This window comes from Chiloscyllium plagiosum, chromosome 25 (genome assembly GCF_004010195.1).
Source record: "Chiloscyllium plagiosum isolate BGI_BamShark_2017 chromosome 25, ASM401019v2, whole genome shotgun sequence".
NCBI classification, from domain to species: Eukaryota; Metazoa; Chordata; class Chondrichthyes; order Orectolobiformes; family Hemiscylliidae; genus Chiloscyllium; species Chiloscyllium plagiosum.
Genome location: NC_057734.1, coordinates 35,579,572 through 35,596,847, shown reverse-complemented (window position 1 = coordinate 35,596,847; position 17,276 = coordinate 35,579,572). Strand labels below are relative to the sequence as shown.

Below are 17,276 nucleotides of genomic sequence, written 5' to 3'. Positions count from 1 at the left end.
TACAGTGGCGACGCGAGCGCGGGATTATTTCTGTAAGATTGTATATTAAGTCTTTTTGTGCTTCAGCATAATGCTTAGAATACTGGGAATGCTTAGAGTTATGATGCTAGCCCTCTTAGTATTGGGATTTGGTCAAATATCGTTTTCATATGTATTATTAACAGTTCCTGAGTCTGATAATCCACAAGTAATAGATGCTGATGCATGCAGCTTAGTAAATTGTGGGGATGTAGATAATCAGGGACAGTACCGCAGCTTTGAGACACATCTTAAGTCCTATGGGATGGTACTTGGTATAATGGTCTCGTCACAGTACACCGGGCCCCCTTCCGACGAGCTCGCGATTGTCCCGATAAAAAGTGTAACCCAATATACCTAACAATAAGGAAAACCACATGGCACGAAGCAATTCTGGGAGGGGGGGGCACCTATGAGAAACAATTGAATGAAACATTTGGGATCGAAATGAAAGCAAATGGGAATGATTTCTTGGGCTGTTGTTTTCGAATTAGCATAGGACAGGGAAAATGGGCGGAATTACTGGATAATAAGATACAACCTTTCATCCCTCCCAATGATCCTAAAGTAGTAAAAAGTATTGCGATAAAGGACTTGAAACAGACCATCGAAATAGAAACTGGGTACGGGGATGCAAATGCCTGGGTTGAATGGGTAAAGTATACTGTAAAAAGTCTGAACAAAAGCAATTGCTATGCATGTGCCTCCGGTAGGCCAGTGGCCCAGGTGGTTCCCTTTCCGCTCGGGTGGAAACGAGACAGGAAGAGCATGAAATGTATGATAGCCCTGTACCAGGATGAGACTGCATGGAATGATTGGAATTGTACCTCCCTATCTCGGATGTTCCCTCCCTTGGAGAAGAAAGATGCAAAAGTCCCCCCCACATTTTCCGCCGCAGTTGGAAATCACATGTCGTGTGTGCGTAGACGAGGTACAAGTCGGTCGAGAGATTTGGGGGAAGCTGAAATTATGTACAGAGATTAAGAATGATACCGAAACGAGGAAGGGAGGGAACTACTCAGCACTAAAGGTTCCCCGAGCGGATCTGTGGTGGTACTGTGGAGGCAAAATATTGAGACCCACGCTACCTCCGGATTGGAGAGGGATATGTGCAATTGTACAATTGGCAATTCCATTAATCCTGGCATTTGAGAAGGAAAAGATAGTAGGGAAAAAGGGAAGGGGCAAGAGATTACTGTTAGACACTTCTTTCGATGACAGGATTTATCTCGATTCGGTAGGAGTCCCTAGGGGAGTACCTGATGAATTCAAGGCTCGTAGCCAGATTGCAGCAGGCTTTGAGTCAGCTCTCTTTTGGTGGGTAACAATTAATAAAAATGTAGATTGGATAAATTACATTTTCTATAATCAACAGCGATTTATAAATTATACAAGAGATGCGGTTAAAGGAATATCAGAAAGCTTGATGCGACAAGTAGGATGGCATGGGAAAACAGAATAGCCCTTGATATGATTTTAGCAGAAAAAGGGGGTGTGTGTGATGTTAGGAGGAAGCTGTTGTACCTTTATTCCTAATAACACTGCACCTGATGGTTCAATTACTAGGGCCTTAAGGGGATTGACTACCTTAGCAAAGGAACTGGCTGAGAATTCAGGAGTAGACACATCTCTCACGGGATGGCTTGAATCATGGTTTGGAAAATGGAAGGGGGGGGGCGGAAAACAATGAAATAAGAAAAAAAATGTAGGAACCAAATTATATAAATATTGAGTATTTGTTGAACTCTGTGTTTTTGTCCCTGCCTTGTGGACATCACACCCACTTGCAAGTGTAAAATAAATGACACTACTGATTCAGATCTTGTCTTGGACTGAAATTATTGAAGTGTGTGAGCATTGTTTCTCACATTCACTTTTCATGCAGAACCACAACAAGATAAAAAGATGTTTTTATGTAGCACAATTATTGTTTTTTGATGGAAGGACAGCAACATCAATGCTTTGCTGTCCTCCCTTTTTATTTTTAACATTAAGTTATCAGTTTTCATCATAGAATCCCTACAGTGTGGAAACAGGACATTGGCCCAACCTGTACACACTGACCCACCGAAGAATATCCACTGAAGAATATCCAACCAGACCCATTCCCCCATCACTCTACATTTACCCCTGACAAATGCACCTAACTGGCACAGCCCTGAATACTATGGGCAATTTAGCATGGCCAATCACCTAACTTGCACATCTTTGGATTGTGGGAGGAAACCGGAACACCCAGAGGAAACCCACACAGACACGAGGAGAATGTGCAAGCTCCACACAGACAGTCATCTAAGGCTGGAATCAAACTTGGATCTCTGGTGCTGTGAGGCAGCAGTGCTAACCACTCTGCCAGTATCCTCTGAGGTAGCCCAACTCAGAAACAGAAGTTGTTTGTCCCACCTTTACAACACCACCTTCCAAATGCGGAATCAGAAATGCATCAGTCTTTGTAACTGCATTGACTTTGCAATGCTCCATACTGTTGGGTACCATCTGCTTTTGGCACCATTACTATGAGTGAACTCCAGTCACTGTAACGGATTCGATTATGTCATCTTGGAGCAAGCATTCAACCTCCTTTTGAACCTGTGCCAACTTTAGAGGGTTATGCTGATAAGGATGTTGCTTAATTGGAACAGTATCTCCTCTATCTCCATCATGCATAATTAGGTTAGTACATCCCAGCTTATTTCCATATATCTCCCATGCGATAGTAATAATTCTATCCGGACAATTTGATTTTCCTCTGGAAGGTAACTCAATAATTTATCCCAATTTTTGACAACTTTCTCATTCCTCAAATTAAATTGGACAATGTCCAATTCAGAATCCTCTGAACTTGGTTCTTCCCCCTGTGTTGCAACCAATAACATGGTCTCCTTTGGCTTTCCTTCCCTGTGAAAACACCTTTTGACCATATTCACATGACACACTCAGATTTCATTCTGTCTGGAGTCCTTATCAAATAGTTCACCTCACTCAATTTCCTTTCAAATTGATGAGGTCCACTACACCATGCTTTTAAAAGGTTCACCTGTCGCTGAAGTAACACCAATACCTTATCCCCAATAGCAAAATTGTGAGTTTTTGATTTTTTTGTTTGCTTCCTGTTTCATTGTATTGCTGTGATACTTTTATCTAGCCAACTCCCCCGCTCTATCTAAACGTTCCCAAAAAGTTGACATATAGTCCAAATACGTGGTCTCTGAATTTTGACTTCTCAACTACACCTTAATCAATTTTAACGGTCCTTTCACTTCATGCTCAAAAACTAATTCAAATGCTCTGAATTTGAACAATTCATTTGGTGCATCTCTGATCACAAAAAGTACAAATGGATTACCTTATCCTAATCATCTGGATAGTCTTGATTATAAGCTGAAAATGTGTTGGTGGAAAAGCGCAGCAGGTCAGGCAGCATCCAAGGAGCAGGAGAATCGACGTTTCGGACATAAGCCCTTCTTCAGGAATGGGCGAAGGATCCGGAGGGAGGTCTGTTGCTGGAGGCTTCGGATTTGTTGTAGGTACTGGTTGTCCTGAAGAAGGGCTTATGCCCGAAACGTCGATTCTCCTGTTCCTTGGATGCTGCCTGACCTGCTGCGCTTTTCCAGCAAAACATTTTCAGCTCTGATCTCCAGCATCTGCAGTCCTCACTTTCTCCTCAGTCTTGATTATAAGCCCTCAATATGGTCTTTAATGTCTGATGCCACCGTTCTAGTGCTCTCTGTGACACTGGATGGTATGCAATAGATTTGAATTATTTTATTCCTAAGTGTCCATAGCTTCCTTGAATCATTTTTATGTAAAGTTTGACCCTTAATCTGATTGTATCTTTGTGGGTAGTCTGTATCTAGTGATAAATTTGAGTAATTCCCCTACAATCCTTTTAGCTGTGATACTGCGTAATGGAACTGCCTCGGAAGATCTAGCAGACACATCCATTATTGTTAACAAATACTGATTCCCACTTTTTGTTTTAGGTAGGAGTCCTACGCAATCAGTTAAGACTCTTGCAAAAGGTTCCTCAAATGCAGGAATAAGTATTAAGTTGCCAGTTTTATTACTGCCTGTGGTTTTCCAAATACCTGACATGTATGACAAGTCTATCAAAATCCAACTACATCCTTATGCAGTCCAGGCCAATAAAAATGTTTTTGTATTTTAGCTTGAGTTTTTCTCACACCTAAATAATTCTCTAATGGTAGTTATTGCGCAATCTGCAACACCTCCTTTCTATAACCCACAACTTGATGAACATCTGCCCATTTGTCATCTGCCTGAATATGTGATGGTGTCCATTTCCACATTAAGACATCATTTTTAAGATTGTATCCTTGAATGTTAATTTCTTATTTTTTTTGTGTGTATGGTTTTGATAAATTGCTTTAAATTTTCATCTTTCTGCCGCAACTCAGTTAATTTATCTGAGCTAAAGATGTTTGCTGTGTCATCTATCTGCTCCTATTTGTATCAACCATTTGATCAAACAGGGTCTCTGCTAAATCCACTTCAACTTTCTTATCTGTACTCTTTGATCTCTCCCATTTCAACTGGTGACTTCCTGACCTTGCTACCACACAGTCCAGAAAAATCCCAGCATATGTGTCCTGCAATAGTTCAGTTGTCTGAATTTCCACTGGCTTTTCCACCACAGTAGGCAGCACTCCTACCTGTGAACCAGCTATATTGTTAGCAAGGACAAACTATTCCTGGAGCTAAGAGTTTGTCCGGTACTCCTACAACAATTTCTCCACTCTTCTTTGGACACTCTAACCTCACGCTACATAATCGAGCACTTCTTGTCTCACCGTGAATTCCTGTTACTAGCATTTTTTTCTGGCAATAGTCTTTCAGAAGCACATATCTCAACTTTCAATATTACAGATTGAGATGATCTTGTATCTCTTAATATTGTAACCTCTTTACCTGCACTTGACCTATGCGAGTAAACTTTACCTACGCAGTTATATTGTTTAAGATGATCTGGCAAATTTTCTTTAATCAACCTCTAACAAAGTTGTATACTGTAGTGTAGCTTTTCAGCCTCCACTGTACTTTCCATTACCATTCCAACAAAAGTCACTGGCTTATCCTGGTTTCTTACATCTCGCTTCATAGTGCTTCTCCTAACACACCAACACTGTGATTTCATGTGGCCTACTTTAGTGCAGTGCAAACACTGGAGCTTTTTTAACTTCTCTTTCCGCTTCAAGGGTTTTCTTCTTACCCTGTGGTAAGTTACCCTTATGATCTTCACCGAGGTCAAATTTCCCTTTGTACATGAGGCTTTCTCTTTTCCCTAATGTCTATCCCTCACAAATTGAAAATGATTTTGAGAGCAAAACTTTGACTTATGGAGCAACTGAATCATCAGTCATTTCATTTGCTAACCTTGCCGTTTTAACTCTCTGCTCTTCTACATTCGTTCTCGGTACTTCAGGAAGTGAATTTTTGAACCCCTTCAAAATAATTCTCTCTCCAAGAGTGTCATGATCAGCCATAATCATATTGAATGGTGGTGCAGGCTCGAAGGGCAGAATGGCCTACTCCTGCACCTATTGTCTATTGTCATACGTTTGCTCTATTTTTAATGCATTTATCCACCTATGAAAATTATTTTGTTTGATCCTTTCATACTCAATGTAGGTTTGACCAGGGTCCCTTCTTAGATTCCTGAAATGTTGTCTGTAGGCTTCTCGTACATCCTCATATGCCCCAGATACCTCCTTTGATCATGAGGCAAATACCCCACTAGCTCGACGTAGAAGTTTTGTTTGGATCAACAAAACCCACATGGTCACTGGCCACTGCATTTGTTTAGCCATCTTTTCAAACAAGGTGGAAAAAGACTTCTACATCCTTCTCATCAAATGTAGGTGAGCTTGCAGCATGGGTGGGTACCTGGGCTTCGACATTGTGGCCATTTCGGAGACATGGATAGAACAGGGCCAGGAATGGATGTTGCAGGTTCCAGGGTTTATATCTTTCATTAAGAACAAAGAAGGTGAGGTGTGGCCTTGTTAGTCAAGGATAGTACTTCAGGAAGTGAATTTTTGAACCCCTTCAAAATAATTCTCTCTCCAAGAGTGTCATGATCAGCCATAATCATATTGAATGGTGGTGCAGGCTCGAAGGGCAGAATGGCCTACTCCTGCACCTATTGTCTATTGTCATACGTTTGCTCTATTTTTAATGCATTTATCCACCTATGAAAATTATTTTGTTTGATCCTTTCATACTCAATGTAGGTTTGACCAGGGTCCCTTCTTAGATTCCTGAAATGTTGTCTGTAGGCTTCTCGTACATCCTCATATGCCCCAGATACCTCCTTTGATCATGAGGCAAATACCCCACTAGCTCAACGTAGAAGTTTTGTTTGGATCAACAAAACCCACATGGTCACTGGCCACTGCATTTGTTTAGCCATCTTTTCAAACGAGGTGGAAAAAGACTTCTACATCCTTCTCATCAAATGTAGGTGAGCTTGCAGCATGGGTGGGTACCTGGGCTTCGACATTGTGGCCATTTCGGAGACATGGATAGAACAGGGTCAGGAATGGATGTTGCAGGTTCCAGGGTTTATATCTTTCATTAAGAACAAAGAAGGTTAGGTGTGGCCTTGTTAGTCAAGGATAGTATAATAGTGGCTCAAAGAACTTTTGACGAGGACTTGTCTACTGAGGTAGTGTGGGCTGAGGTTAGAAACAGGAGAGGAGAGGTCACGCTGCTGGGAGTTTTTTTTATAGGTCTCCACAGAGTTCCAGGGCTGTGGAGGAGAGTGTCGGCAAAACAATTCTGGGTAGGAGTGAAAGGAACAAGTTGTCATTATGGAAGACTTTAACTTCCTCAACATTGACTGGAGATGTTATAACTGTAGTACGTCAGATGGATCAGTCTTTGTCCAATGTGTGCAGAAGGGTTTCCTGACACAGTATGTAGAAAGACCGACAAGAGAGGAGGCCACACTGGATCTGGTGCTTGGCAATGAACCAGGCCAGGTGTTTGATTTAGTGGTAGGTGAGCACTTTGCAGAAAGTGACCATAATTTGGTTCGGTTTAGATTAGTGATGGAAGGGGAAGGGCAATTATAATGCACAGAATGGGGTAGCAAAATGCAGGGGATGGGGAAAATCGAAATATGGAGCTGGTTTTAGGAGCAGATATTGAGTGTCCTTGATAGGTATGTCCCGATCAGGCAGGTAGGAAGTGATAAGTAAGGGAACTACAGAAATTACTACAGAAATTGCATTTCTTGTTAAATGGAAGAAGGAGGCTTATGTGACGATGAGACAAGATGGTTCAGATCAGGCGCTGGAGAGTTACAGATTAGCTAGGAAGGATTTAAAGAGAGGGAGTTAAGAAGAGCCAAGAGAGATCAGCAGTCTTTAGCAGGTAGAATAAAGGAGAACCCTAAAGCATTCCATAGGTATGTGAGGAATAAAGGGATAACTAGGGTAGGAATAGGGCCAGTCAAAGACAAAAGGTGCGAAGTTGTGTGTGGACTCTGTGGAGATCAGAGAGATGCTAAACGAATGTTTCTCATCTGTTTTCACTCATGAAAAGGAGAATATTGTAGAGTAGAAGTATGAGATATGAGATTTTAGACTAGAAAGGATCGAGGTTAGTAAGGAAGAGGGGTTATCAATTCTAGAAGAAGAGAAAGTAGACAAGTGCCGTGGGCCAAATAGGATTTATCCGAGGATTCTCTGGGAAGCTAGGGAGGTGGCGTTGGAGTCTTTGGCTTTGATCTTTGAGTCTTTATTGCCTACAGGTTTAGTACCAGAGGACTGGAGGATTGCAAATTTTGAGCCCTTGTTCAAGGAGGGCAGTAGAGATGATCCAGGTAATGATAGACCAGTGAGCCCTACGTCTGTTGTAGGAAACGTTTTGGAAAGGATTATGAGAGATAGGATTTATAATCATCTAGCAAGCAACAATTTGATTGCAGATAGTCAACACTGTTTCTTCAAGAGCAGACCATGTCTTACAAACCTGAGTTTCTTTGAGAAGGAGACTAAGCATATGGATGAGGGTAGGGCAATTGACGTGGTGTACATGGACTTCAGTAAGACCATTGATAAAGTTCCACATGGTAGGCTGTTGAAGAAAATGCAGAGGCATGGGATTGAGGGTGATTAGAAACTGGCTTTCTGTAAGAAGGCAGCTAGTGGTGGTTGATAGAAAATATTCAGCCTGGAGTCCGGCTACTAGTGGTGTGCCGCAAGGATTGGTTTTGGGACCACTGCTGTTGCCATTTTTATAAATGACTTAGACGCAGGCATAGGTGGATGGGTTGATAAGTTTGCAGATGACACTAAAGTCGGTGGAGTAGTGGACAGTGTGGAAGAATGTTGCAGGTTGCAGGGGAACTTGGATAAACTGCAGAATTGGGCCGAGAGGTGGCAAATGGAATTCATTGCAAATAAATATGACGTGAATCACTTTGGGAAGGACAACAGGAAGGCAGAATACTGGGTCAATGGGAAGATTCTTGGTAGTATGGAGAGTGATCTTGAAGTCCATGTACATAGATCCCTGAAAGTTGCCACCCAGGTTGAGAAGTGCTGATAAGAAGGCATACGCTGTGTTATGTTTTATTGTTAGAGGGATTGAGTTCCAGAGCTGTGATGCCATACTGCAAATAAACAAAATGCTAGTGCGGCTGTACTTGGAATATTGTGCACAGTTGTGGTCGCCCCATTACAGGAAGGATGTGGAAGCATTGGAAAAGGTGAGAAGGAGATTTACCAGGATGTTGCCTGGTCTGGAGGGAAGGTTTTATGAAGAAAGGCTGAGACACGTGGGTCTGTTCTCATTGGAAAGAAGAAGGCTAAGAGGGGATTTGATAGTGACATACAAGATGATCAGAGGATAAGGTGGACAGTGAAAACCTTTTTTCCTAGGATGATGACATCAGCTTGTACGATAGGGCATAGGTACAAATTGAGGAGTGATAGATTTAAGGCAGGTTCTTTACTCAGAGAGTGGCAAGGGCGTGGAATGGCCTGCCTGCCAATGTAGTTAACTCAGCAACATTAGGAAGATCTAAACAATCCTTGGATAAGCACATGGATGATGATGAGATAGCGTAGGGGGATGGGCTTAGGTTAGTTTACAGGTCGGCGCAACATCAAGGGCCTAAGGGCCTATTCTGCTGTGTATTGTTCTATGTTCTAAGTAAACCAACCAAAATCAACACCAGATACAAAAGACACTAACACCTACTACTTGCTGCCTTCGAGCCCTGCAATCCTAATTCCAAAATCGGAAGAATAGAACAAACCCCAATCTGTTATGGACCAGACCAGACTCCCTCAAAACATTTCAAGAAAGTAGCCCAGAGCCTAACTTCGCCAGTTGATTCAAGCAGGTATAAATTGGATATTCCAGGAGTGACACAGCTGGTTAAGCCACTTATTTTCAAACAAAACAGAATTTACAGGATTACCAATGAAACACAAACAAAAGAAACAGAATATAGAATAACTTAAGCTATCCGAAAACCCAATTTAATGGTGCGGTTCCAAATACTTGCAACATTCCCCATAAACAGCCCTTGGCAAAATAAGGTAAAATGAAACATAGGTATTACACAAGAGAGATGGTGGAGGGATTCAGCATGAAAGACCTTCTTCCAAATAGCTGTTTCTTGGACCAGTAGCCTCAAACTGACTGCTTGCTTTCAGTGAACAGCCAGACTGCTAAAAGACCAAACCAAAGAAAAACCGGCCACTTCCCATTTGTCATACAAGTGTTTTTTTTAAACTTGAAAGAAATTTTTCCTGAGGCAGCATCTGTTAGCTATAATCAAACTGGCCCTAAAACCTTTCAGATCTAGACTTTTCAGAATCGCTGCTTTTATGACCTCTCTGAAAGAAAAAGCCAAGGAGCAGCATCATCACAAGGGATTGAGTTTAAAAGCAGAAAGGTCATGTTGTAGCTGTATGGAGTGTTGGTGAGGCTACACCTGGAATACTGCATGCAGTTTTGGTCTCCTTACTTGAGAAAGGATATACTGGCACTACAAGGGGTGCAGAGGAAGTTCATCAGATTGGTTCCAGAGTTGAGGGGGGTTGGTGTATGAGGAGACACTGAGTAGACTGGAATTATATTCATTGGAATTTAGAAGAATGAGGGGGAATTTTATAGAAACACATAAAATTACGAAAGGAATAGATAAAATAGAAGTAGAGAGGATGTTTCCACTGGTGGGTGAAACTTGGAGAAGAGGGCATAGCCTCAAAATTAGAAGCAGCTCATTTAGAACTGAATTGAGAAGGAACTTCTTCACCCAGAAGGTGATGTAGTTGAATGTTCTTAAAGCTAAGATCGATACTTTTTAAAAATAGTAAAGGAATTAAGGGTATTGTATACGGGAGGGTAAATGGAGCTGAGACCACGAATAGATCAGCCATACCCTTATTGAATGGTGCCTCAAAGGGCCAGGTGGCCTACTCCTGCTCCTAGTTCTTATGTAGGGATAATTTCTAATGTGGCTCCATCAAAAAAGTCTTAGATAGCCATTCAGTAGTGTGTATCATGAATTATGCCAGACAATACGACCTTGAGCTTTTAGATAATACTCCATAATGAAACCCTGACTTAAATACTGTAATGCAGAGCAAAAGGGGGAATAATCGACAGTAACTCAAAATTTTGTGCCATGTTTTGCAGCCTAATTCTGTTTACGCTTTAGGGACTCTCCATCAATATGACACACATATCTGGAGAGAAATCAGAGTTAATGTTTTGGGTCCAGCGATCCTTCACGTTAACTACCATGGCTGACCCACCTAGCCTGCATAACCCCGAATAACATGGAATTTAGCTTGGCCGATCCACCTAACCTGCACATTTTTACTGAGGGATTAAACAGAAAGAAACCCACGCAAATGCAAGGTGAACGTGCAAACTCCACACAGACAGTCACCCAAGGCTGGAATCGAATCGAGGCAGCATTGCTAACTACTGAGCCACCAGTTAACTAATTTCAATCCCTCATTACATAAATAACGTGTATCTGTACTTGGTAGCTTCACATCAATCCTGGTGAAATACTAAGAGCCAATTTGTTAATATGTAGCTAATCAGAGAAAAGCTCATATCCTGCAATTCACACTACTTTAAATATACTTAGGACCAAAATGTCAATGTGTTACTTATGGCTTAAAAAATAGCCCACTTGCCTATGAGTCAGAAGGTCATGGGCTCAAATTCCAGAGGCTTAAGCACTTGGTAGTTCACTGCAATACTGAAAGCATGTTACATCATCACGAGGTCATCTTCTGGATTATCTGTCTCACAGATGGATCTAAAAGATTTTATGACAGTATTTTGAAGAAGGGCATGAAAATGTCCCCAGTGTCCTTGGCAACATTTATCCCTCAAACAGTATAACAAAGAACAGATCTCATCATTTTAATATTACTGTTTGGAGGTATTACTGCTAGTCACAAATTGGTGCTGTGTTGCCTACATTATAACAGTCACTACATTTCAAAAGTTGGTTGTAAAGTACTTTGGGACATCCCAAGTGGTACATTTCAGATAGCCATGGGGCACAGGAGAAAACTAGAACTGAATCTTTATGCATTTTGAAACGCTCATTTACAAAAATACAAATTACAAACATGTATTGCAAACTCAAACCTGCAGTTTCAGTAAGCTACTCTAAGAAGCAATAGGAACTCAAATTAATCTCTAGTTAATGCCCACCATTTCCATAATCACATCATGCTGGAAAAACAAAACATTTCAAGAGTCATGCAACACTCAAAACAGACAACATACAAGGAATACACTTTGCAGCAGCATCCACGGCAAGAATAAACCTCACTGAAAACGGAATAAAATTATTCACATTAAACTCTGCATAGACCTCATAAAAACACTTTCAAATAATTACAATTCAAGATATTCTTAAACTCATGCAGTTATCTGATGCATCCATTAGACTGTGCCTTTCAGTCACTCCCAGATATACATTATTCTTTATCAAGAATTTAATTGCTCTGCAACATTGTTAAAAATCACCAAGTACTAAAATATTTTAAATGTTTTCTTACCCAGAAACTACCAATCCATTGCATGAGTGTGCCTCACATAATATTCCTCCCTCATCATATTGTAACTGGCTTGCAGCTCCAATACGGTTCTGTTGGAAATAAAAGACCTGATAGAACATCAAATAAAGCATTCTGAATGCAACATATTCAAATATCATGTTCACAAAACAATTCCTGGACATGATATTTAGTGAAAATTGTCAAAATAAAGCTGCCAGTGGTGTGCAAATGTATTCCACAGAAGACTATTGTAGCTTTCTAGAGACAATATAAAATAGAGTTTGAGTGTGCTAATGTATAACAACCAGCCAAATGTTAATAATTATGCACTGACTTGATCAACGTTGACAATTTACAAGTGTCACTAACATACAAGTCTGCCTTAGGAAACTTTGCAGGACAGAAAGAGAATAGGACACAGAACTGCTTGGGAAGAAACTTGGGCCGGGAGAAAGAAAAACTGCTACAGAAATATTTAGAGGAGTTTGAAGATGAAATCAAAGATGCTTTTGAAAGTAACATTAGCAGTTAATGGCAAAACGGACCAAAAAGTCAAACTCTGATGGTGACAATGGAGAGAACAAAAAGATCTGTACACTATTCCAGAGTCAAACGTCTGGTGTATTTTGAGCATATGGCCAGTGAAGGATGCTCTTTGGTTTACCCGAAACCTGCTGGTCTTCCAGATCAAGGAGTTGACCTAGACTGAGTGTTGCAGACTGGCATATTCCTAAGTCTAGGACTACTTGCTGAGGGACACACTAACACTAGGGGCAGCTGCCACCAAGGCACAGTTGGGAAAGCTGCCGAAGTTAAACGTGGGTCCATTCAGTTATCGGACTCTCCCGTTGCCTCAAATATATGTAAATATTGTCTTGTACAAGTAAGAGATGCTTTTTGTTTGCTTGTTAGATAGAGTTAAACTCCAATGTTAGTTTGTTTCTTCATATGCTATTGTACAGAATAACTGCTTCAGTGATTATGTATATAAAGAAACTTTATGAATTAGATACATTTTTGAAATTTAAAAGAATAGATGGAAATTTTGCAGATAAAGTGAAATGAGATTTGAGAGAGGTTGGAGAATAAGAATGAGCTACCTAAAATTAATTTGTGGGGCCAAAAGAAATCAGAGAAAGTTAACAGACTATTTGAATCATTGACAAAATAAAGTCACCAGTGATAATCCAGGCACAAAGGAAATGGCCAACAAACATTTGCCAGTATTGAGCTGTGAAAGATTTTATCTAAATGTGTCTTATGTGATGAAGACTGTGATTTATTTATAGACACTATATTTAATATCATTTATTACAAATCTGAGTTTTTTACTTTTGAGTTAGTAACATTTGGGTTTCCTGTGACTCTGAAGTTATTAACTAGTTTGTAAGTATTTCTGTAGCCAGTCATTTCTTTTTAAATAGATTTTTAGAATTAATAGGCTTTTAGCACTGAATTGGATAAACATGTTCCAATTTAGAAAATCAGGAGAGTTTTTTTAAGCTTAAGGGTAACACACATAGCTTAGAGTTTTTTTTAATTTTACTTTGGAGTTTAAAGTAGTCTTGTACAGCACTTTGATGAAAATGTTTATATAAACTAGTTCTCCTCAGAAGGGAAGAGTATAGTGAAATTAGATTAAGAGTAAAGAATTAACAATAGTACCGGGAAGTATTGAGATAAAACCATGAAGGTGTTACTTAAAGCCGAGTAATGTTAAGCTCCCGAAAAAAAATGTTATCTATAGTTCCAGTCTATACATTACTTGTCACTTAAATACTGAGGCTCTATGAGACAGAGACTCTGTTGTAAGTACTGTATGAGTGGTGAATTTGGGTACCGTGCCAAACATAAGTTTCAGGTACAATACAAAGATTGTTGTTTTTCTTTTTAGTTTCAAAAAATTTGTTTTGTGATTAACAGAATTATATTTTTACTGTATTCTCAAAAATATTTAAATTTACATTTTAGGTAGACAGTTTGGTTTATACTCTTACCTTCATTTATTGTTAGTAAACTTCTCTTTTATTGTTAAAGCAAAATCTGTAGCAGTGTGTGCTTATGTTTCAGCAAGAAGTTACTTTGTTCAAACCAAACAATAAAAAACGATTTATCAAGCCAGGTTTTCAGTTTGAGATATGACTTGTCCAGTAATAACATCAGCTAGATCATAATATTTGCTGCTGGACAAATTGTCAGAGCGTACAACAAAATGCTTGAATGGCAGAGTTGAAGAGTTAGATTTCATCAATGCACATGTAGATATTGAGTTAAGTTTGAAGATGACATTTCCAAAAGGATAGCACATTGATGATGAACAGCATGTGTCAGGATTTGGAATCTTTGGTATTTATGGTTGGCATAACAACAGAAACTATTTCAAGAAATGCAATATTTGCTCAGACAGGTGGGAGTAAAATCACAAATGCACTCCAGAGGTGGACAGTCAAAGAGAGGCAATGGTACAGTCAGCTATGAGGAAGGCAATAAAAATTCAAGGAGAATCAGATCAGTCACACATGCCACTGGTAAGGCGGCAGTTGAATGCAACTTCGTAATCAAAAAGGATACCACATAAGTTACAAATAGAGGGAAGAGCGGTGAAGGCTGAACTTTTTGAGAAGTTATAATATACTGGTAGCTCTGATAAAGATAGAAATGATATCCAAGGATGAGGAAAAGATTTAAAAGTATTATTAAACATGAGACCAAGATTTGGAGATTAAGCAGTTGAGTGCATTTTTTAGCCTCTTTATCATTCCAAAACTTTAATTTGCAAGTTTCTGAAGCCAGGTAGTAATATCAGTGCATTGGGGTAATTGGCAAGCAAGAATTCCCTGTGGTTCATAGAACCCTGACAAAATATACTTGTACAAGTATGGGAAAATCATTCAGGCCACTTCAAGACTCTAATGCCTGGGTGGCACGGTGGCACAGTGGTTAGCACTGCTGCCTCACAGCGCCAGAGACCCGGGTTCAATTCCCGCCTCAGGCGACTGACTGTGTGGAGTTTGCACGTTCTCCCCGTGTCTGCGTGGGTTTCCTCCGGGTGCTCCGGTTTCCTCCCACAGTCCAAAGATGTGCAGGTCAGGTGAATTGGCCATGCTAAATTGCCCGTATCGTTAGGTAAGGGGTAAATGTAGGGGTCTGGGTGGGTTGCGCTTTGGCGGGGTGGTGTGGACTTGTTGGGCCGAAGGGCCTGTTTCCACAGTGTAAGTAATCTAATAGTAATCTAATCAATGGCTAAGGACATTGAGCAGATTGCCTGCCTTTTTGTGATTAATTAAGAACAACACGGGGTGGTGTGGACTTGTTGGGCCGAAGGGCCTGTTTCCACAGTGTAAGTAATCTAATAGTAATCTAATCAATAGTGGAGTTGGCTAAGGACATTGAGCAGATTGCCTGCCTTTTTGTGATTAATTAAGAACAACAATAGTTCAGTCAGTCTTTTGAGCCTGTTCCATCATTCGCTAAAATGGTGGCTGCTCGGATTACTCATATTCCCATCTCACCCTTTCACTCCCTGGCTTATCAAAAACTAAACCCTCGCCCCCCCCCCCCCACCCCGCTAAAAATATTCAGATTCTGCTTCCAGCACCTTTTGAAGAAGAGAATTCCAAGGATTCACAACCTTCTGTGAGAAAACATCTTTCATTATCTGTCTTAAATAGGCAGTTCCTTATTTTTGAATTTTTTTTAAATGGGATCCAGAGAGAGACAAAACAGAAATTGCTGGGATGCAAAATTCCCTGACTCCTCAGACCCAACACATTTTTATTCAAACATATCTCTGTAATTGGAAAAGCAACAATCATATTCATTCCTTTTATCTTCAGTAATAACAATTTACTTCAAAGTACAGAACTGTGCAACAATAGGTTATCAGAGAGTCATAGAAATGTACAACATGGAAACAGACCCTTCGGTCCAATCCATCCATGCCGACCAGATATCCCAACCCAATATAATCCCACCTGCCAGAACCCAGCCCATATCCCTCCAAATCCTTTCTATTCATATACCCATCCAGATGTTGCAATCGTTCTAGCCTCCAACACTTCCTTTGGCAGGTCATTCCATACATGTACCAACCTCTGCATGAAAACGTTGCTCCTTAGGTCTCTTTTACATCTTTCCCCTCTCGCCCTAAACCTATGTCCTCTAGTTCTGGACTCCCCAACCCCAGGGAAAAGACTTTGTCTATTTATCCTATCCATGCCCCTCATGATTTTGTAAATCTCAATAAGGTCACCCCTCAGTCTCCGATGCTCTGGGAAAACAGGCCCAGCCTATTCAGCCTCTCCCTACAGCTCAAATCCTCCAACCCTGGCAACATCCTTGTAAGTCTTTTCTGAACCCTTTCAAGTTTCAGAACACCTTTCCGATAGGAATGGAAACCAGAATTGCACGCAATATTCCAACAGTAGCCTAACCAATGTGCTGTACAGCCACAACATGTAGGGGTATGGGTGGGTTACGCTTCGGCGGGTCGGTGTGGACTTGTTGGGCCGAAGGGCCTGTTTCCACACTGTAATGTAATCTAAAATCTAATGTAATCTAAAATCATGACCTCCCAACTCCTGTATTCAATACTCTGATCAATAAAGGAAAGCATACCAAACTCCTTCTTCACTGTCCTATCTACCTGCGACTTTACTTTCAAGGAGCTATGAACCTGCACTCCATGGTCTCTTTGTTCAGCAACACTCCCTAGGACCTTATCATTAAGTGTATAAGTCCTGCTAAGATTTGCTTTCCCAAAATGCAGCACCTCACATTTATCTGAATTCAACTCCATCTGCCACTTCTCAGCCCTCTGGCCCATCTGATCAAGATCCTGTTGTAATCAGAGGTAACCCTCTTCGCTGTCCACTACACCTCCAATTTTGGTGTCATCTGCAAACTTACTAACTATACCTCTTATGCTCGCATCCCAGTCATTATTTCAGTTTTATCCCCAACCACTGAGATAAACTAAGTTTGACATCTCATGCACACAAAGTAAACCAAGCTCCTCGATGCTGCCTGAACTGCTGTGCTCTTCCAGCACCATTGATCCAGAATCCACTCACCATTCATACCGAACCTAAATCACATCAATTAGTAGAAACAAAGGACACATTCAAATGTTCTTACAACTTATAATTCTTTTTCTCATCATAAAAAAGAAAACGTTTCAATACTTCTGCG

The 17,276-nt window shown here is 40.5% G+C and overlaps 1 protein-coding gene across 1 annotated transcript in view; it reads right to left on the bottom strand.

The window, feature by feature from the left end:
- fbxw8 (F-box and WD repeat domain containing 8) overlaps nt 1-17,276 on the bottom strand; it is a 167,073-nt gene that overhangs the window by 132,159 nt on the left and 17,638 nt on the right. The window contains exon 4 of the mRNA XM_043715860.1: nt 12,087-12,175. Coding sequence (XP_043571795.1) covers nt 12,087-12,175 — 89 coding nt within the window. The remainder of the gene's footprint in view (nt 1-12,086; nt 12,176-17,276) is intronic.